Source organism: Sinohyriopsis cumingii, chromosome 5 (genome assembly GCF_028554795.1).
Source record: "Sinohyriopsis cumingii isolate HCF-2022 chromosome 5, ASM2855479v2, whole genome shotgun sequence".
Taxonomy (NCBI): Eukaryota; Metazoa; Mollusca; class Bivalvia; order Unionida; family Unionidae; genus Sinohyriopsis; species Sinohyriopsis cumingii.
The window spans coordinates 108,345,976-108,366,330 of NC_142965.1; the positions used below are offsets into that span (position 1 = coordinate 108,345,976).

At 36.5% G+C, this 20,355-nt stretch overlaps 1 protein-coding gene across 9 annotated transcripts in view; it reads right to left on the reverse strand.

Annotated features, from left to right (window-relative positions):
- LOC149799965 (uncharacterized) overlaps positions 1–20,355 on the reverse strand; it is a 63,382-nt gene that overhangs the window by 17,416 nt on the left and 25,611 nt on the right. For 3 of the 9 annotated variants that reach the window (XM_089959473.1, XM_089959471.1, XM_089959472.1), the window contains one exon: positions 7,716–7,805. Coding sequence is in view for 1 of the 9 variants with exons in the window: in XM_089959478.1 (XP_089815604.1) it covers positions 7,728–7,805 (78 nt within the window). In the remaining 8 variants the exon portion in view is untranslated. Of the gene's footprint in view, positions 1–1,126; positions 1,259–2,839; positions 3,009–7,715; positions 7,806–20,355 lie in introns of those variants that run through there. The other 6 variants (XR_016421261.1, XM_089959475.1, XM_089959478.1 and 3 more) reach the window with 5 other exon arrangements.

The window sequence follows — 20,355 nt, forward strand, 5'->3', positions numbered from 1 at the left end:
CACTGTACACAAAAATAATGCAGGCAAGAAGCTGATCCATAAAATAACAAGGGGGAATAGTTGCAGAGAAACAAGAACAAGTAAAGGGATAGCAAAGAAGAAGAAAAAATTTAAAAGATATGTGTACTAAATATACAACCTGTATTTTCAAGATTTCTTTTGCAAGTGACACTAAGAATAATAACCCATATATTTGTACACCATAAAGCTATATGCCATTAGCTGAAAGAGTTCTGCGACCCCATTCCAGGGCCTGTATAATGCATTGTTTACAGTGCCCAACAAGACCTTTTCACACCTCATCATACATATCCTTGAACTAGCATCAATAGTTTTACACATGTTGACAAAATAAACAGAAAATTTTGTTACAACATGCTCAAATTATGCATTTTAAATTTTGTACATTGCCATTTAACTAAATTTTTATTGCCATATATAAAGTATTATTATTAGAAGTAGTGCTTCAACAATGATCAAACATTACCATCCCCACCTTGTCTTGTGCTAGCTAGTGTACTGTGTTAGCTGTTTAGTCTCTAATTCGTTGAAGATGTGTCTCATGAGTATACTTATGGAAACCTTGTATACTTAAGGGAAGAATGTTACTTCACATTTCTGAGTGTCACTATGTCAAGTTCAATGTTTTTCCTCAGTGTTTGTGCACTTAATGTCATTTTGAAATGTTCATATCTAGCAGTTTTACCTCATAGAGCATAGTGACAAAGTGCAGCTCGCTATACATAGAACACAGGTTACCTAGTCGACCGCATACGCATAGCTTGCCTGTGAACTATTAAGCAATGTAGTGTATGTTACGTTTAACAGCAATTTTAACCATTTTACATTTTTGGTACACATCTATTACATGTGGAACAATTTAAGAGTAAAGTCAGATTGTTATAGCTGTGTAATTATTTATCACGGAAGAATTTGTTATGTGCTTTAAAATCTGGAGAGAATTCGTTCACCGTCATGTCAGTGAGGCCGTGTGACCAACCGTAGAGCTGCCATTTCTCATACTCGAAATTTACAAGTTTTTCATCTGTGTCTACATCACTAAGTGATCTAAATTTGATAATTTATAAAAACTAATTGCAGCCTATATCAATATCAGAGCCTTTACCTAGGTTATTGAGTCTTGCATAGTTGTGATTCTAATCATGAAAACTTCGTAAGTACTGAATGAAATCCGCGACCGCCATTTTGGAGAGTGGAGATTACGACCCAGTTACTTTAAATAGCAGATATCGACCAGTACATAAACAGTGACCACGTGATCTGACGTAATTGTCATTCACAGAAATGAATGTAGTATCTAATCAGGGGTTTCCCCCGAAGGTGGCGCTACGAAAACCGGCTTAAAATGGCTGATGTTTACAGTGACGTCAAAAGGCGCTTCTATAGGACTTTTGTAGAAGCGTCAAAAGTCGCTTCAATGCGACTTTTGTAGAGGCGTACAAAGACGGTTCTATGAGGTAAAATCTTACTGATCTATAAGTACAACATGTTATATATTTTCAGGTCTGGCCTGGCATTTGGAACAAATGGAAAGAGCTTAGCTTGGAAGTTCTTCAGCAGTCAGGTGGTGATACCAAAATCTCATTTTGACATGTGTCCAGTGTGCCTGCCAAAAGTTGTCAAGATCAGTTCATACTACTGTACTGATATCACATATATGGCTTAGGTTTTTGTGAGAGAGATCAGCACCACTGTTCAACAAGGAAGAGCCTCCCTAGAGCTGTAATTTCCTATGACATTGTTGCCTTTGATGGTTAGTGACACTGCATCTCATAGTATTTTATACAAAACATGGTATTGGTCCCATCAAAATGTGAAATTTGAGTGTGCTACTATTTATACTAACAACTGGCAAAGTAGCTAAAATCAAGTCTTAAAGCAAATCTGGAACATTCCATTTGTCGGTGTTTCTTTAGTACTTACACCTAAATACATTTGAATAGGTATATTGCAATCTGCTTAAAAAAATTCTTTGTGAGCAATCTTGTTGATTGTCCCAGGACAAGTTGTTTCAAGCTGTGCAGACCTAAGCTACCACTTGTCTTAAATAACATCCATTGGTCAACTTTGCTGTCTAAAAGATGTCAGTTTCATTTTTAAAAATTAATTCCAAAATATTTTACACATTTCAAACACATTTTCAGATACAATCATCTTGTATTACAAGTATGCTTTTACTGCATTGAAAAATTACTATGATTAAGAAAGATGCAGCAAATTTAGTTTTGGGGTCTTGATAGCATTGAATCCAAAAACTTCCATCCAGCAGAACAACAACACTGCAGACCTGCTGACAGCTGTCACACATTTTGTTTGCCATGAAATGCACAAAGATTTCACAAGCTGAATAGGTGTGGCATGCATCATTGCAAGTTTAACTAAAATTCATAATAAATAAGTTGGCCTGATATGACTTGGGTCCCAGTAATTACTTCTGGGTCAATACTCACAAATATAGTTCCAATCCATTTTTTACGATATTTCTTTCCCTCAGTTTGGTGATGAAACAAGTTAGATTTAGACATTCTTGGTATAGAATAAACATAACTGTTTATTGTTTAGAATGTGAGCTTTATAGTGTGGTTGTCTCTGTGTATTTTGGTGACAGTACACAGTGTATAACGAGGTACTGATGCTGGTCCAGAAGTGAAATCTGTGATCCACTAGATGTTGTTTTCTTTATGGTCCAGCTTCTCAAAAAAAAAAGAAGAAAAAAAGGGCAGATAACCTATGCAACAACTTCACTGTAAGCTCATCTCTGAAGGTACTTTAGATAAACATATACTTTATTAGGATTTGGACACACTCGAAAGTTCAGTAATGACAGACAAATGAAAGGACTATATAGAAAAATAATTGTATTCTAAATACATATAGAAATTATAAGTGTCGTCTGTGCATGTCATATTAATAGTAACAGCATCTCAATCCTTGGGAAGTTTTACAGTTCGAGATTCTGATTTCTTGTATTTGTGTGGATCCTATTTCTGCAAATAAGCATAAACCAAAAATGTTATTGTCAGCTACCACAGATATGACAAAAGAATTTCTCTGGTTTCTGGATTAAGTGCATCACAGTCATATTCAGAGCTACAAGGAATACATCACTCGTGCAGCTAAATAATGCACTTTATATATATATGAGAGAGAGAGAGAGAGAGAGAGAGAGAGAGAGAATTACAAATACACACCAAACAGAATGGAAAGTGCTATCCCTGGATTCTAGGTAATACTATGCAGAATACTCAGTAACAGGTGTCAGCCAATAAAATTAGCTATAAATTACCATTTGAACCAGCTGATCATCTTTGAAACTGTATGCAATTTCTTTATCAACAGATATTAAGAATAATAAATACAATTCTTTGACATATTTAAAAGCCAATAAAATCTTTACGTGAAAAAGATGGTGAAACCCAAGCTTGCTACACATGGAAAAACCTTGAATGACAAAAGCCTGATGAAAGGATGGTTTATTGCATAAAAAGGATGATGATTTTGAATGTATTAAAATGTGCGCCAAAAGAAAAATTTGGGTGAGTGGTAGGTTGTGAGTGGTCATCAAAAATGGCTTGAAAAGGAGTAAAGATTGGAGGCTAAATGATTATTTCCATGCTGTCTCAACATCATGAAAGTGGAATATTATGAACAGGCAATTTCATTTTCATCAAAATAAGAAATGAAAATATTGTATATCAAATTCTTTTGCAGGTGTGTAAGAATGTTGAATTCGTGTATAAAATCCATATATATGTTTTCATGAGAAATGCAATACACCACTCTAGTAAAATCTATATAAATTTTGCTATATACTGGATGAAGAAGGTTCATGTGCAGTTGTTACTTCTGCAAAAAAGTTTGTAATCAAATTGGTAGAACATGGTTCTTCACAAACATGTCTGTTTTAAGCAGATGCATTGACATTCAAGTCCCATTTTTGGTAAAGATGTTCTTAGCTACCTGTATATTTTATTATATTTATAGAGATCTATCTTTCTTGTAAAAAAAATTAGAAAATGTTCAATTCACAACTTAGAGAAAGATGGAGAGAGAGCAGTCACTTTTACATTTAAAAATGAATGCCAATATTTTAAATTAACCATGAATGGAAATAAATGTTAAATTAATCTGCAAGAATAACAGGTGTAGAGAACAAATAACGAATAGAAGGATTAAAGCCTGGGGTTAAAAGAGTGGGTTCAGGTTGTCGCAACTTCATGTAAACTATTTGGATGGATGGGTAGAGAAAATGTTGCCAGGTACCAAGCAGGGTTGGTTTTTACTGGGATGGATGGGTAGAGAAAATGTTGCCAGGTACCAAGCGGGGTTGGTTTTTACTGGGATGGATGGGTACCCAGCTCAGCCAACTATATCCAACTGGGTTTTGCACTACCCAGTAAAAGCCAACCTGGCTGGGTACTTGGCAACATTTTTGACCTGTCCATCCCTAGCAGTTATACATCTTCCATAATTCTGCATAGAAGTCTCTCATTCTCCCTCTTCAATAAATATGAAAATTCAGTCAATGGTATTTTCAGTTGACTATTTGATTTTTTTTCTTTCTATTTTCATTACTGGGGAATCTTTTATGAGCTGTAAAATCCACAAGTGTTTCGTTTATATTCACAAAGTAATCATTGAATGCATTTATAATTTCAAGAGGTTCTTCTTGAATATCACATTTTCATCACTTGTAGATGTAAATGGCAGGTTATTTACAGATTTGGGGGCCCCAAGTGGCCGAGTGGTCTAAAGCGCTCACCATTCTGGATCACTGCCATCTCACCTCTGTCTGCGTGGGTTTGAGTCCAAAGCTCGGCTAGCGTGGGTACGTGGGAAAGCCTGCCAGTAGCTTCTCGTGGGTCAGTGGTTCTTACTTGGGTTTTCCAGGGTTCTTCCTCCACCATTAATACTGGCCGCCATGTATAGCCTATCTTGTGCTGAAAAATGGCATTAAACCCTAGAACAACAACAACAACAACAATTTACAGATTTGTCCCTCAAGTCATTGAAGATTTTCCAGAGTTTGCCGCTGTTTATTTTTGCAGTATTATCTGATATTTAAGTGGAGTAGTAAGTTTTCCTTGCAGTTTGAATCTATGATTTGACTTTGTTTCTCCATAATTTGTAACTGTTGGTGTCTTTTAATTAATGAAATTTAAAAGGGTTGGATGGGCAGAGAAATTCTGCTGGATTTGGGTATCTGGCTGGGAGTTACCAGTGGGCCATGTATTTCCTGGTATTGCAAAGCTCATCTGGGTGGCCTGGCATAGTACCCTTCCACCAGTAATGAATAAGTAAATGCATTTATTTTTTTTAACTAAAATTTGGGACAAAGGGTACATAAAACATTCTGGCTATTGGACTGCAATGTTTTTTTTTCTCTTTTGTTTGAAGAATCAAGTAGTAAACATTATTTGATGTATGTTTGGTTTGGGGTTGTTTGGCACAGCAACACATGAATTCAAGGCAGTGTAAAACTCGTGGTCTAGCCTTCCCTTAATCCATCAGTCATTTTCAGATGGAGAGGTAATTCGACAATGTTGGCACATATTTTACAATGGTGTGCCCATGTTGATGAAGGACCCAGTGTGGCCACATGGTCTAAAGTGCTCATCTGTACTGATCACTAACATCTTACCTCTGTCCATGTGGGTTTGAGTCTCGGACTAAGACAATGCGAGTATGTGAGAAATCTTGCCAGCAGCTTTCCATGGGTCAGTGGTTGTTAATGGGGTTTACCTGGGTTCTTCCTCCTGTGACATATAGCCTATCATGTGCTGAAAAATGGTATTAAACCCAAAATGCAAGTAAGCAAACTGTAAATCATAGTGCAAGGTGTGTCTCTTTTAATAAAAAAAATAAGATGTGGAAATCCTTGATTGCACTTTAATAATTCACAGTGAGAGGAGGTGGTGATTAGTCTTGCAATCATTAAAACTGTCCCTTTTAATTGTTCATTCAGCAATAAATTTAATTCAGTTAAGCTGTGGACAGTTAACAACTTTCTCTGGTAATTGCTAGGTTATAATTTGGGCTGTTAAATGCAATCTTTCTCAAGGCATAATTTGATGCACATTTTGAAAAATATTTTATAAGTTTAAAATAATGGCTATTAATTTGATTTCTATTCAAGTTAATAAAGGGTGGGGGAGATGTGATTAAGATTCTTTGTGAAAAACTGGAAAACAGTTGCCTTGCTTTGATTTGAAGAAAAAAAAACATTACTCTGTGCCATGTATTAGTTGAAAGGAGTCGTCTGTATGCAACATTGTGAACAAGTGTTGTTCTTGACAATTTGTACTGCCATTTCCACTTAAGGACTATGCAAGTGGTTGAAATTTCAGAGTAAATTCAGTGCTTTCTATTGTTTTCTTTATTTTAAATAATAATGGTTGTCATTTGGAGTTTGATAGCCCATATCTTGGAAGACAAAGTTTCCTTTGTGACATTAGGACAAATTTATGCTGTTTAAGAAAAAATGAAAGGCATGACACTTATGTATACATCTTAGTTCAGATTTCTTTTAAGTAAAGTAACAGTGCAAAATTTCTAGAACTGTCAGTGATCAATTTTCTACTTGTGATGATGTAAAATTCCTTGGGTACAATATTTAAATTGAATTTGAGAATGCACAATTTTTTGTTGACATCAGCAGAAACTGCAAATAGAAGTATACAAGACCCTTGTTGCTTTTGTTCTAATGTCAGTAGGAGGCAGTATGTTATAACAGTGCCATAGGACTATAGTTGATACAATTTCTCTTGCAGGTGGGAACCTGTGAGAACCAAGAATGTGAGATGCTGTCTTTCTTATCTAATGCAATAAGTTCACTTCACCTTTGGTCATGGACAGAAATATTGGCAACTTTTAAGGTAAGAAATGGTGTGATTTTTTTACAGTGCTTACATTATTCATGTTTGAACAATAGGATGATGATCAATTAATTGGAGTGCTGGTACATTTGTATTATGTTTCCAGTTTTTGAATATATCTGCATCATTGCTGCTTCATGTCATATTTTGCATTTCTAGTGTGCAGTGAGTTCTTTGCATTTCAAGTCATATTTTGCATTTCTAGTGTATTAATAGACATGTAGGGGTTTCAGATATAACATATTAAGTGCAAGTTTTCCACATACAAATTTTGAACTGAAATTGAGGCATGCTTAAAAATGTTGGACTTCAAATCCTGTTAGTGATACTTTACTAAAGTGAACTTCATGATGTTGCCTTGTGTTACAAGTCTTGCTATATATGTTGTCATGTTCCCAAATGAATCATTTTGCAAACAAGAGGACTTTTGTACAGTAGAGTTCAGTACAAATGAGGGATATTTAAGATTTAAGCATTGGCTTTTCAGATGGCAATAAGTGATGTCTACTAGACCCCTCCATGTAATGTGTGTGTGCCGAGTTGCAGTGGTCATTTGCATTTTTGCATTTCTTCTTCAGATACCATTATCGATCCTTATCTAAGTGAGCATGATTATGGTGCCTTGTATTAGTACTTGTGTACAAGTCTTGCTGCATATGTTGTGGTTTGATGTGAATCATTTTGCAAACAAGAGGATTCTGATAGTAACTGTACAGTTTGGTATAAAAGAGTGATATTAGCAATTTTGTTATGTGCAATGTTGATATTTCTGTAGCATTGCTGAATTGTATTTACAAAAAAAGAGATGGATTGTTGTACCTGTGCCTGATGTCACCAAGAAGCTGGAAGAACTCCAATGGCATCTACCAATAGCTCACATCCGATTTCACAAGCAGGTGGGAACCAAACCTGGGAGAACCAAGAACAAATGACACTCTCATTTTAACTTAAAATGCTGACCAGTTCACATCACCTGAGATCCTTTCGTTTCAGGCGGAAACATCAACAACTTTTAAGGTAACAATCAGCATGTTTTATAACAGTGCTATATGTTTTAACATTAGTACATACATAACACCCTTTTGATATGATTGTTTTATTGTCCAAATATGTAATCAGTATGGGGGCCTCATATGGCTTAGTGGACTAAGGTATTCACCTTGACTGATAACAGCCATATCACCTCTATCAGTGTGGGTTTGAATCTCAGACTTGGCCAAAGTGGGTATGTGACATGGCATGCCATTGGCGTCTCGCTGGTTATCTGTTCTTACCTAACTTTTCCCCCAGGGTTCTTCCTCCACCATTTATACTGGTCATCATATATAGCCTATCATGCACTGAAAAATGGCATTCAACTGAAACAGCAACATGTCATCAATATAAATATGATTGATTCTCCAATTGATATCTAATCTTAAACCACTATCTGTCTTTCCATGGGTAGACTTCATGCATTGGCTATTCAAATGTCAGTCACTTGTTCCTACCATGCCCCTCCATGATGGAGTTGCACAGGTGAGGGTGCTGAGTTGCAGTGGTCATTTGCATTTTTGCATTTCTCCTTCAAATACCATTATCGATACTTATTTAAGTGAGCTTGATGATGGCGCCTTGTAATAGTACTTGTGTACAAGTCTTGCTACATATGTTTTCATGTTTTGATGCGAACAAGAGGATTATGGTACCATACTGTTTGGTATAAAAAAGCAATATTTGCAATTTTGGTGTGTGCATTATTGATATTTCTGTAACAATAACAGCAACTTCAAAAAAATCTTCAAATATATTGATGTTGATTTACTTTCAACTACCAAATGTGTACAGTTATGTGCTTGAAACAATTTTCAATTAAAATTAGTGTAGTCAAAAATTATAAGCCATGTACAAATACTGCCATCAGAGTCCAAGGGTCATGTCATTCCAGATACTTATGTATTTGAAAATGTTTGTGACTAAAATTATCTGAATTTACATCATTACATATTTGATGAACTAAAAGTTGTATTGAAAAATTCATTTTCACCAAAGTATTATCCCTGTGCCACATGTCATCAAGAGGCATGAATTTACCCTGATGCCATCTACTTATAGTTCTCTTCCAATCTGACAAGCAGTTGGGAACATAGGCAAACCAAGAGTATGAGACACTCTCATTCCTATGTAACCCTATACTGACAAGTTCACTTCACCTAGCATGACGCCTCAGTGGCAGGCATCACTATGAACATGCTACACTGCAAACATCATAGCAATATGACTGAAAAATTGTTAAAGCTTTGTCAAAAATCTAAAGCGCGCACACACACACCAAACTGAGAATAAAAGAACTTAACCTGCTGACCAGTTCACATCACCTGGGATCCTTGGGTTGGGGAAGGAAGCATCAACAACTTCTAAGGTAATAATCATCATGTTTTATAATAGCGCTATATGTTTTAATATTAATACATGATACTACTCTAAAAAAAACATATAGAATGGCTTACAGAATAAAAAAGAATTACTTGCCTGTCCTTTTTAAGAGAAAAATTACTATTAAAAATACTACATTCATAATCATTAAACATGTTTAGTAACATTTCCCTATTTCCAGGCACTGGTTTTGTGAATCTCCAAAACCTCATATAGTAACAGTACTAAATAACCTCCCTCCAAAGTCATGCAGTAACATTACCCTAATTCCAGGCAATGATTTTGTGATCTTCAAAAGCTGATGTAACAGCAACACAAAAAAGCTATCACCCAAACCCATGTAGTAACATTCTCCTATCTCCCATTACTGATTTTGTGATCTAAAAAAAAAAAGATGTGGTAACAATATTACCGGTACATATCTATCCAAACCCATGTAGTAACAATTTCATATTTACAGGTATCACTAGAAAACTGCTTTTGTGATCGCCAAAACTTTATGTAGTAACAATACCACATAGCTATCCCCAAAACCCATGTAGTCATATTATCTTATTTCCAGGTGGAAGTGTAAAACTAATTTTGAAATCACCACAACCTGATGTAGTAACAAAACTACACTACTAACCACCAAACCCATTTAATAACATTATTCCATTGCAGCACTGAATTTGTAATCTCCAAACCCTGCTGTAGTAACAATACTACACTGGTAAACACTAGAATCGTGTAGTAATATTTTCCCATTTCCATATGAAGGTGTCACACACATTTTATGATCTCCAAAAACTTGATGTAGTAAGAATACTACATTGGTAATCACTGAACCCATGTAATAATATTACCCTTTTTCAAAGTAACAGTGTAACACTGATTTTGTGACTCCCAAACCTGATATAATAATGTAATACTACATGCCTAAAATCCATGTACAAGCATGGCCATATAATTTGTCCAGGCTAGAGTGGAACACTGATTTTGTCTTCTCAAAGACATGATGTGGTAATATTGCTAAGTCATGTTTCCTCAGTCCCAGTTTGTAAGTCATGTATAAACTAAGGTATTATTACAAGCCATGGTTTGATGTCTAAACATTGATGCAGGCTAGAGTTAACATCTTACGCAAGGTTACCATGACACATATCTTGAATTGGCTCAGGCATTAGATTGCACGACTTCCCACCTATGTGTTACAGTTTAGTCCTAAGGTCAGAGGAACCCACAATGGGAATGGGGCGTGTTCTAAATCCATCCCCACGTGGACAGGCAGGGAGAAGGACATTGTCCACTAAGCTTGATTGGATCGGGTCAAAGCGACACCCAATCAGAATTGTGATATACAATTTCAATCCGAATTATAACTTCTAACTAACAAGCATAAATTAAGTGTCACCTAGGAAGATTGCTGAGCAATATAGGGTTACTCCGAGGAAGCCACTCATAATTTGGCAGTAAAACTTAGAGAGGTGATTCTAAGGAAAGACAAAGCTTCGTAAAGGTCATTAGGTTATTTGCTCAACTTTTGCAGAATATTACAGCATTGTAATTGTAATTATGTGTCGTATGTATACTTAATTACTAGGATTGTTAGTACGTAGAATTACCTTTGTAGTGTTTAATTTACATGTGTATCTGAGAAATGAGTGAGTATTATTTAGAGAATTATGTTGATTGTTAGCTTGTGGTCCGAATTAATTTTGTCATTTGCTAATAGGTTACTTCATAGTAAACTAGTGCATTTATTCATGCGTTGTGTTAGAATTTCCACTTGCTTGAATTGTGAATTTGGAAAATGGTTGAAGTGTGTAAGATTAGTTAATATGGATGTATGGAAATAGCAGAGCATGGATATTTTAATATTTGTGTACTTTGTATGAGTTGTAAAGAAATGCGTCTGATTGCTGTGATATTGTTTAGTATAATGGGATTAGGAATTTGTACTGATGTGACACAATTTATTTCTGTATGTATGAGAAGTAATTGACAATACATTGTTTTACCATGCAAGGAAGTATGAGTATTTTGATGTGAATGAATGCATGAAAGAAGAAATTTAATGGCCATTATCTGATAATAGGTTGAGTGTAGTGTGAGATGACAGGGCTAAGGAAATTATGGTATTGTCCTTGTGTTTTCACAGGAAGCTTTTTAGGTGGACAGAACTTCCAGTTCAGTTAAGTCTGAAGTCAATAAGAGGGGAGACAGAAGTGAGACTAGCAGAGCAGTCGGAGTTGACATGTCTAGTCGGTGGAGAGAGGAGGAGGAGGAAAAGGTCAAGGAGGATAAAGTGGAGAAGGAGGAGGAGTATGGAGAAGTTGAGGAGGAAAAGGAATTTGGAGGAACAGGAGAGAAGAATACACAGATGTGTATAATACAAGGTCAGGTGGAAGGCTATCTCACACTAATAATCAAATGATGTAATAGGCTATCACTAGAAAGCTATCTCACACTAATAATCAAATGATGCAATAGGCTATCACTGGAAAGCTATCTCAACGCTAATAATCAAATGATGCAACAGGCTATCACTGGAAAGCTATCTCACACAAATAATCAAATGATGCAATAGGCTATCACTGGAAAACTATTTCACACTAATAATCAAATGATGCAATAGGCTATTACTGGAAAGCTATCTCACACTAATAATCAAATGATGCCATAGGCTATCACAAGGTCAAGCAGAAGGAGAGTACTTAGGAAATTTGAATCATTTGGCTATCGAATAGTTATTAAATTGTTATTTGTTGAATTTCAGTTTTTTTTTGTCTATTCAATCATTTAACCATCAGCATTGCTGACTGGGGGCTTGGAGCTTTACATCTATCTTTCACTAATTTAACTTCCAATTGAGCCTGGGTGGGACTTCTATAATAATTTAAATAAAATATTGGGAGCACCCCACCCCAACCATAACATACCTACCACATCACATCACATGCTACATAGGATGAAGTTTAATGATTTTCATTAATGTTGTTTGTAACATTACTACATTGTTTCTCCAAAAACCCATGTTCTACTGATATTCCTGATGATGCTTTTCTACTTTGCTACTATAAAAGCTATTAATATTAAAACCCTTGTATTGTACCATTATCACCCAATTTTCAAGGTAATAGTTTAGTACTATTGTTTTGATCTCCAAAGTCATTACATCATCAGTACAACTTTACTCAATTAATTAACACCCTAACTAGAGTAACAGATAAAAGTGCTACATGTACTATCATTGATCATGTCTATACTAATAAACCTGAAAACATAAGTGAAATTAATGTGCCAGTGTATGCACTAAGTGACCTCTACCCAGCTTGTATAACTAGACATGTTCCGAAATCATCTAAAAATGGTCAACACATTGAAATACAATACAGGGACTTTAAACAGTTTGATGAGGAAATGTTCTTAAATGATTTAGTTTGCAAACCCTTCCAATCAGTCTGTAATATGGCTGATGTCAACACTGCCTTAGACAAATGGTATTGGATGTTCAATGCAGCCTTAGACAAGCATGCCCCAATTAAAACAAAAGGGTTAAACACCAAATTACACCCAAGTGGATTACCCCTGAGTTCAGTGAGGCTAGGCACCTAAGATATAATTTCCACAAGAAAAAATACATGAAAAGCTATAGAAAGTGGAGGAATAAAACTAAGCACCTGATAGATAAGGCAAAAGAGAACTACTATACACAGGCTATTGATAAAAGTGAGAGTACCAAGTCATTGTGGAAGGATCTAAAAGAGCTGAACCCACCCAGGAACAGTTGTCTTTCCCCTAGACTTAAGCAAAATGATGATAAAGCAACATCTGTACAAGACACTGTGGAAATGTTCAACAATTTCTTAATATTAGCATCTCCAGTAACATAATTCAGAATCAAACTAACAGCCCAATTGAACTTGATGCTCTTCTATTATTAATAAGAGCTAAAATTCCTGATGATAATAATTTTTCAATAGCTAATGTTAGTGAAGGTGATGTCTATGATATGCTAATTAAGTTGAATATTAATAAACCCTCTGGATTGGATGGGATTGGTCCACGAATTCTTACAATTGCTGCACCAATAATAACAAAGTCACTAACACATATCATTAACTTAAGTATAACGAGTGGTAATTTTCCAGAAACACTGAAATGTTCAAAGGTTACACCTATCTTTAAAAAAGGAGAAAAGGCGGATCCAGATAATTACAGACCAATATAAATTCTACCTGTACTGTCAAAATTATTTGAAAAGCATGTAGCCATTCAGCTTCATAAATATTTTGAAACATGCTATTTCATAAAGCACAATCACGATTTAGAAAGTACCACTCATGCCAAACAGAACATACCAGATTAAGTGATCTTTGGCTGAAGGAAATGGATAATGGACATACGACTGGGATTGTTTTCCTTGACTTCAAGAAAGTCTTTGATCTTGTTGATCATTAAATTCTTCTGCATAAGTTGAATGGTTACAGGTTCGACAATCCTTCTTTAAATTTTTTTAGATCATACTTAAACCAACGGTCTCAACAAGTAAGCATTGGCAATATTAGCTCTCCAACTTGCACAAAATGTTATTCCAAGCACAACACCACATCCTGTCTAACAAAATACACCTGGCATTGTGTTCTGCCACCAGATGGAGGAAACGGTACCTCTCTCTCTTTGTTGTTTTCCTTCGGTCAATTCAAACACTAGGGCCTTTTTTTTTTTACCACTAAATAAGTGGTGCATTCCAGGGGCGGTCAACCTAGACCAACCCGGTAAAATTGTTATTCCCAGCACAACACCATATCCTATCTAACTAAATACACCCGGCATTGCGTTCTGCCACCGGGTGGAGGAAACGGCACCTCTCTCTCTTCGTCGTTTTTCTTTGGTCAATTCAAACACTAAGGCATTCTTTTAAACCACTAAATCAGTGTTGCTTTCCAGGGGCGGTCAACCTAGACCAACCCTGTAAAATTGTTATTCCCAGCACAACACCATATCCTATCTAACTAAACCTGTTCAAACCAGTCTTAACCAGCACAAAATATACTTGTACCATGAAATCTACTTAGATTAAACCGGTTTGAACTGGTTTTGAACTGGGATAAACTGCAATGAACTGGTTTGAACCAGATGGAACCAGATTGATCCAGATGGAACTGGTTTAAACAGGATCATACCAGTCAAAACCAGTCCAAAGTCTACTTAAACCATGAAGTCTACTAGGATTAAACTGTTTTGAACCGGTTTTGAATCAAGATAAACTGGAATGAACTGGTTTGAACCAGATGGAACTGGTATGATCTGGATGGAGCCAGTTTAAACAGGTTTAAACCAGTCAAAACCAGTCCAAACTAAATTTAAACCATGCAATCGACTTGGATTAAACCGGTTTGAACCGGTTTTGAACAGGATAAATTGGAATAAACAGCTTTGAACCAGATGGAACTGGTTTAAACTGGTTCAAACCAGTCAAAACCAGTCCAAAATGGACTTAAACCATGAAATATACTTGGATTAAACTGGTTTGAACCGGTGTTGAACAAGGATAAACAGGAATAAAATGGTTTAAACCAGATGGAACCGATTTGATCTGGATGGAACTGGTTCAAACCGGTGCTAACTGGTAAAAACCAGTCTAACATGGACATAAACTGGTTTGATCCAGATGGAACCGGTTTAAACCGGTTTGATTCAGTTAAAACCAATCGAAAGTGGTCTTAAACCAGGAAATCTATCTCAATTAAACCAGTTTGTACTGGTTTTGAACCAGGATAAACTGGAATGCACTGGAGTGAACCAGATGGAACTAGCTTGATCCGGACAGAACCAGTTTAAACTGGTTCTAACGGGTCAAAACCAATCCAAAGTGGACTTGAACCATGAAATCTACTTGGATTAAACCTGTTTGAACTGGTTTTGAATCAGGATAAACTAGAATGAACTGGTTTGATCCAAGTGGATCAGGTTTCATCTGGATGGAATTGGTTTAAACTGGTTCAAACCAGTCAAAACTATTCCAAAGGGGACTTAAAACCATGAAATCTACTTGGATTAAACCGGTTTGAATCGGTTTTGAACCAGGATGAACTGCAATGAACTGGTTTGAACCAGATGGAACCGGTAAGATCCAGATAGAACCGGTGTAAACCAGTTCAAACCAGTCAAAACCAGTCCAAAGTAGACATAAACCATCAAATCTGCTTGGATTGAACCGGTTTTGAACCAGGATAAACTGCAATGAGCTGGTTTGAACCAGATGGAACCAGTTTGATCCAGATGGAACCGGTTTAAACAGGATCATCCCAGTCAAACCCAGTCCAAAGTGGACTTAAACCATGAAATCTACTTGGATTAAACCGGTTTGAACCGGTTTTGAACCAGGATAAATTGGAATAAACTGGTTTGAACTTGAACCAGATGGAACCGGTTTGATCCGGATGGAACCAGTTAAAACTATTTCAAATCATTCAAAATAATCCAAAGTGGACTTAAACCATGAAATATATATTGATTAAACCGGTTTAAACCGGTTTTGAACCAGGATAAACTGGAATAAACTAATCTGAACCAGATCGAACCAGTTTGATCGGGATGGTACCAATTTAAACCGGTTCTGATCAGTAAAAACCAGTTCAACATGGACTTAACCCATGAGATCTACTTGGATTAAACCAGTTTGAACCAGTTTATCCTGGTTCAAAACCGATTCAAACCGGTTTAATCCAAGTAGTGTTTATGTTTTAAGTCCACTTTGGACTGGCTTTGACCAGTTAGAACTGGTTTAAACCAGATCCATCCAGATCAAACCGGTTCTATCTGGTGGAAACCAGTTTATTCCCGTCTATAATGGTTCAAAACAGGTTCAAACCGGTTTAATCCAAGTAGATTGCATGGTTTAAGTACACCTTGGAGTGGTCTTGACTGGTTTAAGCCGGTTTAAATCGGTACCATCCCGATCAGTAAATATTAGTGTTCGGCAAAAAATGAATCCTCTTTTTTTATATAAAAGTAAAGACGTTTCGGTAAATGTTTTAACAATGTTTTTCATTTGGGAGTTAGTAATCGATAGACCACGGTACTGTAACATTATTTACGTTTACCTTACCTGATTGCTTTACAAATATATTGCCCAGTCATAGAACTGTATGAGTACTGCCACTACCTATCAAATATGGAGCTGCCAGTCTTAAATATTTAGCCATGGGAACTCAATGTTTACTGTCGACTTTTGTGATAGTCATAGTTATCTCCCTTACAATAGAGATTGTCACGAGACTCAGTGAGCACTTGTCTTACGACTTCTACTCATGGTGAGTAGCATGCTGCCTTGCAAAACAACTGCAAGAGTCCTGGTATTCAACTCAAGAATAATTCTGAGAAATTACTCATTTAGGATGAACTCGACTTTTAAATATTTTCGATATAAATTATAGACTTATTTATCCATGCTGATAATAGGTATGTCTATAGAAGTCTAACTATTTAGCATAATCCACCACGACAAGTTCAAACAACGTTGCAAGCGTGTCTTTATAAAATGCTACCAACATTTCGACACAAACAGGAACGTTTTAAAGATAGTTCTTAGTCGTAACATCAGTGTCTCCTTTATAAAGAGACACTTAAATGACCTTACCTGTATAGGCCATGGATCGAGTTCTCGCTTTATATGTAATTTTCCGATGCAATTTTGTAGTAGCTGTGTAATGTCCACTTAACGTCCAAAGCAATATGCATGGATGGTAACACCAATATCATTATTGTCCGCTATATTTGTATTGATAAAGTCCAGGATGTTGGTAGGCCTTACACCAGACAGTTTAAACTCCTGCATGATGTTGATGATAACCATAATATGTGCTTGACATTTGTGATGTACCACTTAGAAAATGTATGTCAACCATGCAAGGCATGGACTGATAGTCAGTAGGCATCAATACTGGGTGTTCAATCAAATGACACAGATAAAACGGCGAAAAGTATTTGAGAGACAAGAACGATACTAGAATCAATGCGGACATCGTCTCGGTCAATACTATCTTGCGGGATGAGTATCACAAAACATAGGGCTCAACAACACAATTAACGATTCAGATGATGCTTTCAGTGACAGCTACAGCCACTATTCCAGCCTTTCCGCCTTAATTAGATAAGCTTGTTTGGCAGTATAAATAGGCTTGACCCCTCAGATGTATGATGACATCTCTTCTTGCTAGATAAGAGCCAGGTAGAGAACATACCAGTCCAACACCATTACTGTCCCACATGATACAAATAAGGTCCAGTTTTGTGAATCATATATTCCACGATCCATCCTAGCATAAGGAACTTAACAACATTTTAAAGGATCCGATTGATCTATTCTGCCATGATCATACTCACCCATTTAAACCAGATCGTATAACGTAAACACTAAAATTGATGTTAACAGTAATGTCAAGGAATGTTTTGTCAACTATACTTACGACACCAGATTACTGACGCCATACTATTTCAGCATACCCATTATACCGTAGTGTCACAGGTACACTCCAATGAATAGCTTTCAAGTTACTGTATGAATTTACAGCTTGGTTAGCTATCACGTTCAACAACATTCACAAGCTCGATTGCCATTGCAAGACCTAGCAATGACAAATGAAGCTTCTGTCTTCTGAGTATCGATCAAATAAGTCTTTTGACTTTTATTCCTATAATTATATCCACTTCCTCCTTCTCGGTAACATCTTGGACAAAGAAATTGTAGGCCTGGGAATTTCAAGAGCTAAGACAAGGACGGACTAGAAACCCTTCAATTAAACTCAGTTTCTCGACAATGTCAACACAGTAAGGGCATTGTTGGACTTTGATTCAGTGGCAATTTTCAAACAAGTAAAAAGCAGTTTATTCTCTCCAAATGAAACACCCGTTCAAGATGCATTTGAGTCTGTCTAATGAATGATGCAAGTACTAAACAGCAGCACAGCACTTGCTAGCCAATGCCTTGACATCAGTGGCACATTTACAACTTGTGGAAATAATTGCCGTACTTTTCATTTCCACTAAGTAAAAGGAGAACCACATAACCAAATGGAAATATCAGCTATTTTCTTCCAACCTCCCCTTGAATGGCCAGGTGGAGGATGTGTGTATGCAAGCAAAAAATGAAACGAATCTATATCAGGCTCAGCTTGAGCGACAGTGGTTATTTGTATCAGAAGAGTGATAAAGGGAAAAGTCTTCTAAGAAGTTCCTTAAGTTGGCCTTCAGGGATACATTTTACCAGTTCATGGCACTCCCATTTGGCCTGAACATCAGTCTCTTCTCTTCACAAATTTTATGGACAGATATTGGCTCACTTCAGGACAATATCCAAGTCCATGACATTCAATTACCTGTACAACATATTTCAACAACAGCAGATGAATTATACTTTAAATCTAAATATGACATTTCTTGTTACATACCTCATTAACCTTGGAATCCTCCTCAACAACAAAAACTCTGGTGCATACGTCTATCTCAGGAACCCTCAAATATCTGATTCCATAAGTTCTACAAAAGGTAGGGGAATTAGAATGCCATCTCATCCTGATTATACCTTAAATTGAAAAAGTCCTTAATAAATGACTTCACAAATTGCCAATGGAAATTCCGAGAAAAGTAGCAAAATGTCCTTATCTGCTCAGCTCATATCTGTTGAGTAAGCATGTCTGGATCATATTAAACAATCCCTCAAAAACAAAACGTTCTCACTATTTGGGAAGAGAATCGCTAGGGTGAGAAGGCCACCACTTCGAAAGCGTTTCAGGGCAAGTGGAGGATTTTCTTCAGAGGTTCGAGCGAGATGGCACGAACACCCCATATAATATTTTAATATGGTTCTTTGAAGTGAAGAAGTTGGCTATAAAAGGTCACTGTTTCATAATCTCTGACGTGTTTAAATAATCATAAATGAGTGGATATAGCACAATGCAAAGACTGCAATCTTCTTGTGTATATTGATTTGTCAGGTCCAATGGCATTGGCTCTGTGATTACAGTGGAATCTCTCTTCAGCATCATTATTTTGACTCTTGTACAATAGTGTTTTAATACGCGTCCTAACGACAGCAGACAGGATTAGCCAAATACATACTTTGTCTTTCAAACAAAACTACCTATATTCTGTTGTAATGGGCAAGCGTAACTCAAGAAGACCCTTATTTCATTGCTGTGAACAGGATCCTGCTCATGGGTAATCAGTCGTTTGTGGTGAAAGCTCAGTCCAACCTGAATTCTTTAACGTATGATCATTTACAGGACCCTTGGAGATCTTTGAAATGGTACATATAAAGAACTGAGCTGGTGCGATGAGGGAGATTGTGTCTGTTCTTACCTCTGAAAAGGTGAACATTGATATCAGTACAAGCTCAGTCGTCCTCAGTAAAATGTTATTGGTTCATCATATAGAGAATCTTTCATCCCAAAAGTCTGTTAGACATGGTGAGCCATTCACTACAGCACAGAAAATTACTTTTCCTGGTCATCTGGCAGCTACTCATGGACGTGGCAATGCAATGTCCTCCTTGGTTTGCGGGAGAACATGTTCCCGTTTCTATCTAAAAGAGCATTTTGCATATGGAGTCAATTTGGAAACGTCCCCTCATACCTTTGCCGACTAAAGATGGTTTGTCTTAGGGTAAGGGGATATAACTCTCTCCACCTGTTACATATTTTCATAAGATCTTATGATCGGGTAGCATATTTGAAGAAGAAGCCAATTTTTAAGTGACAAATGTTTCTTCAATCATACTTACTCAGTCATAATGAATATACAATTTCTAAGTCTCCTCATAGTTAAATCCTACTAGGAATGCTAGTGGTCACTGAGGTTATGCACATGAAATTGTTCTGTTGTGAGCAGAAAACGTTGAGCTCCCACATGTGGAATTTTTAGACTAGGAGCGCTGGATATGTGAGGTAATGGTAATACTCCTAAGGTATTGTGATGAGGTAAGTATTAGCAAGGAAAGTTTTAATCTATATTTTGTTTTGTTTTGAAAACATACTGTCATTAACTTAACATTAACCAG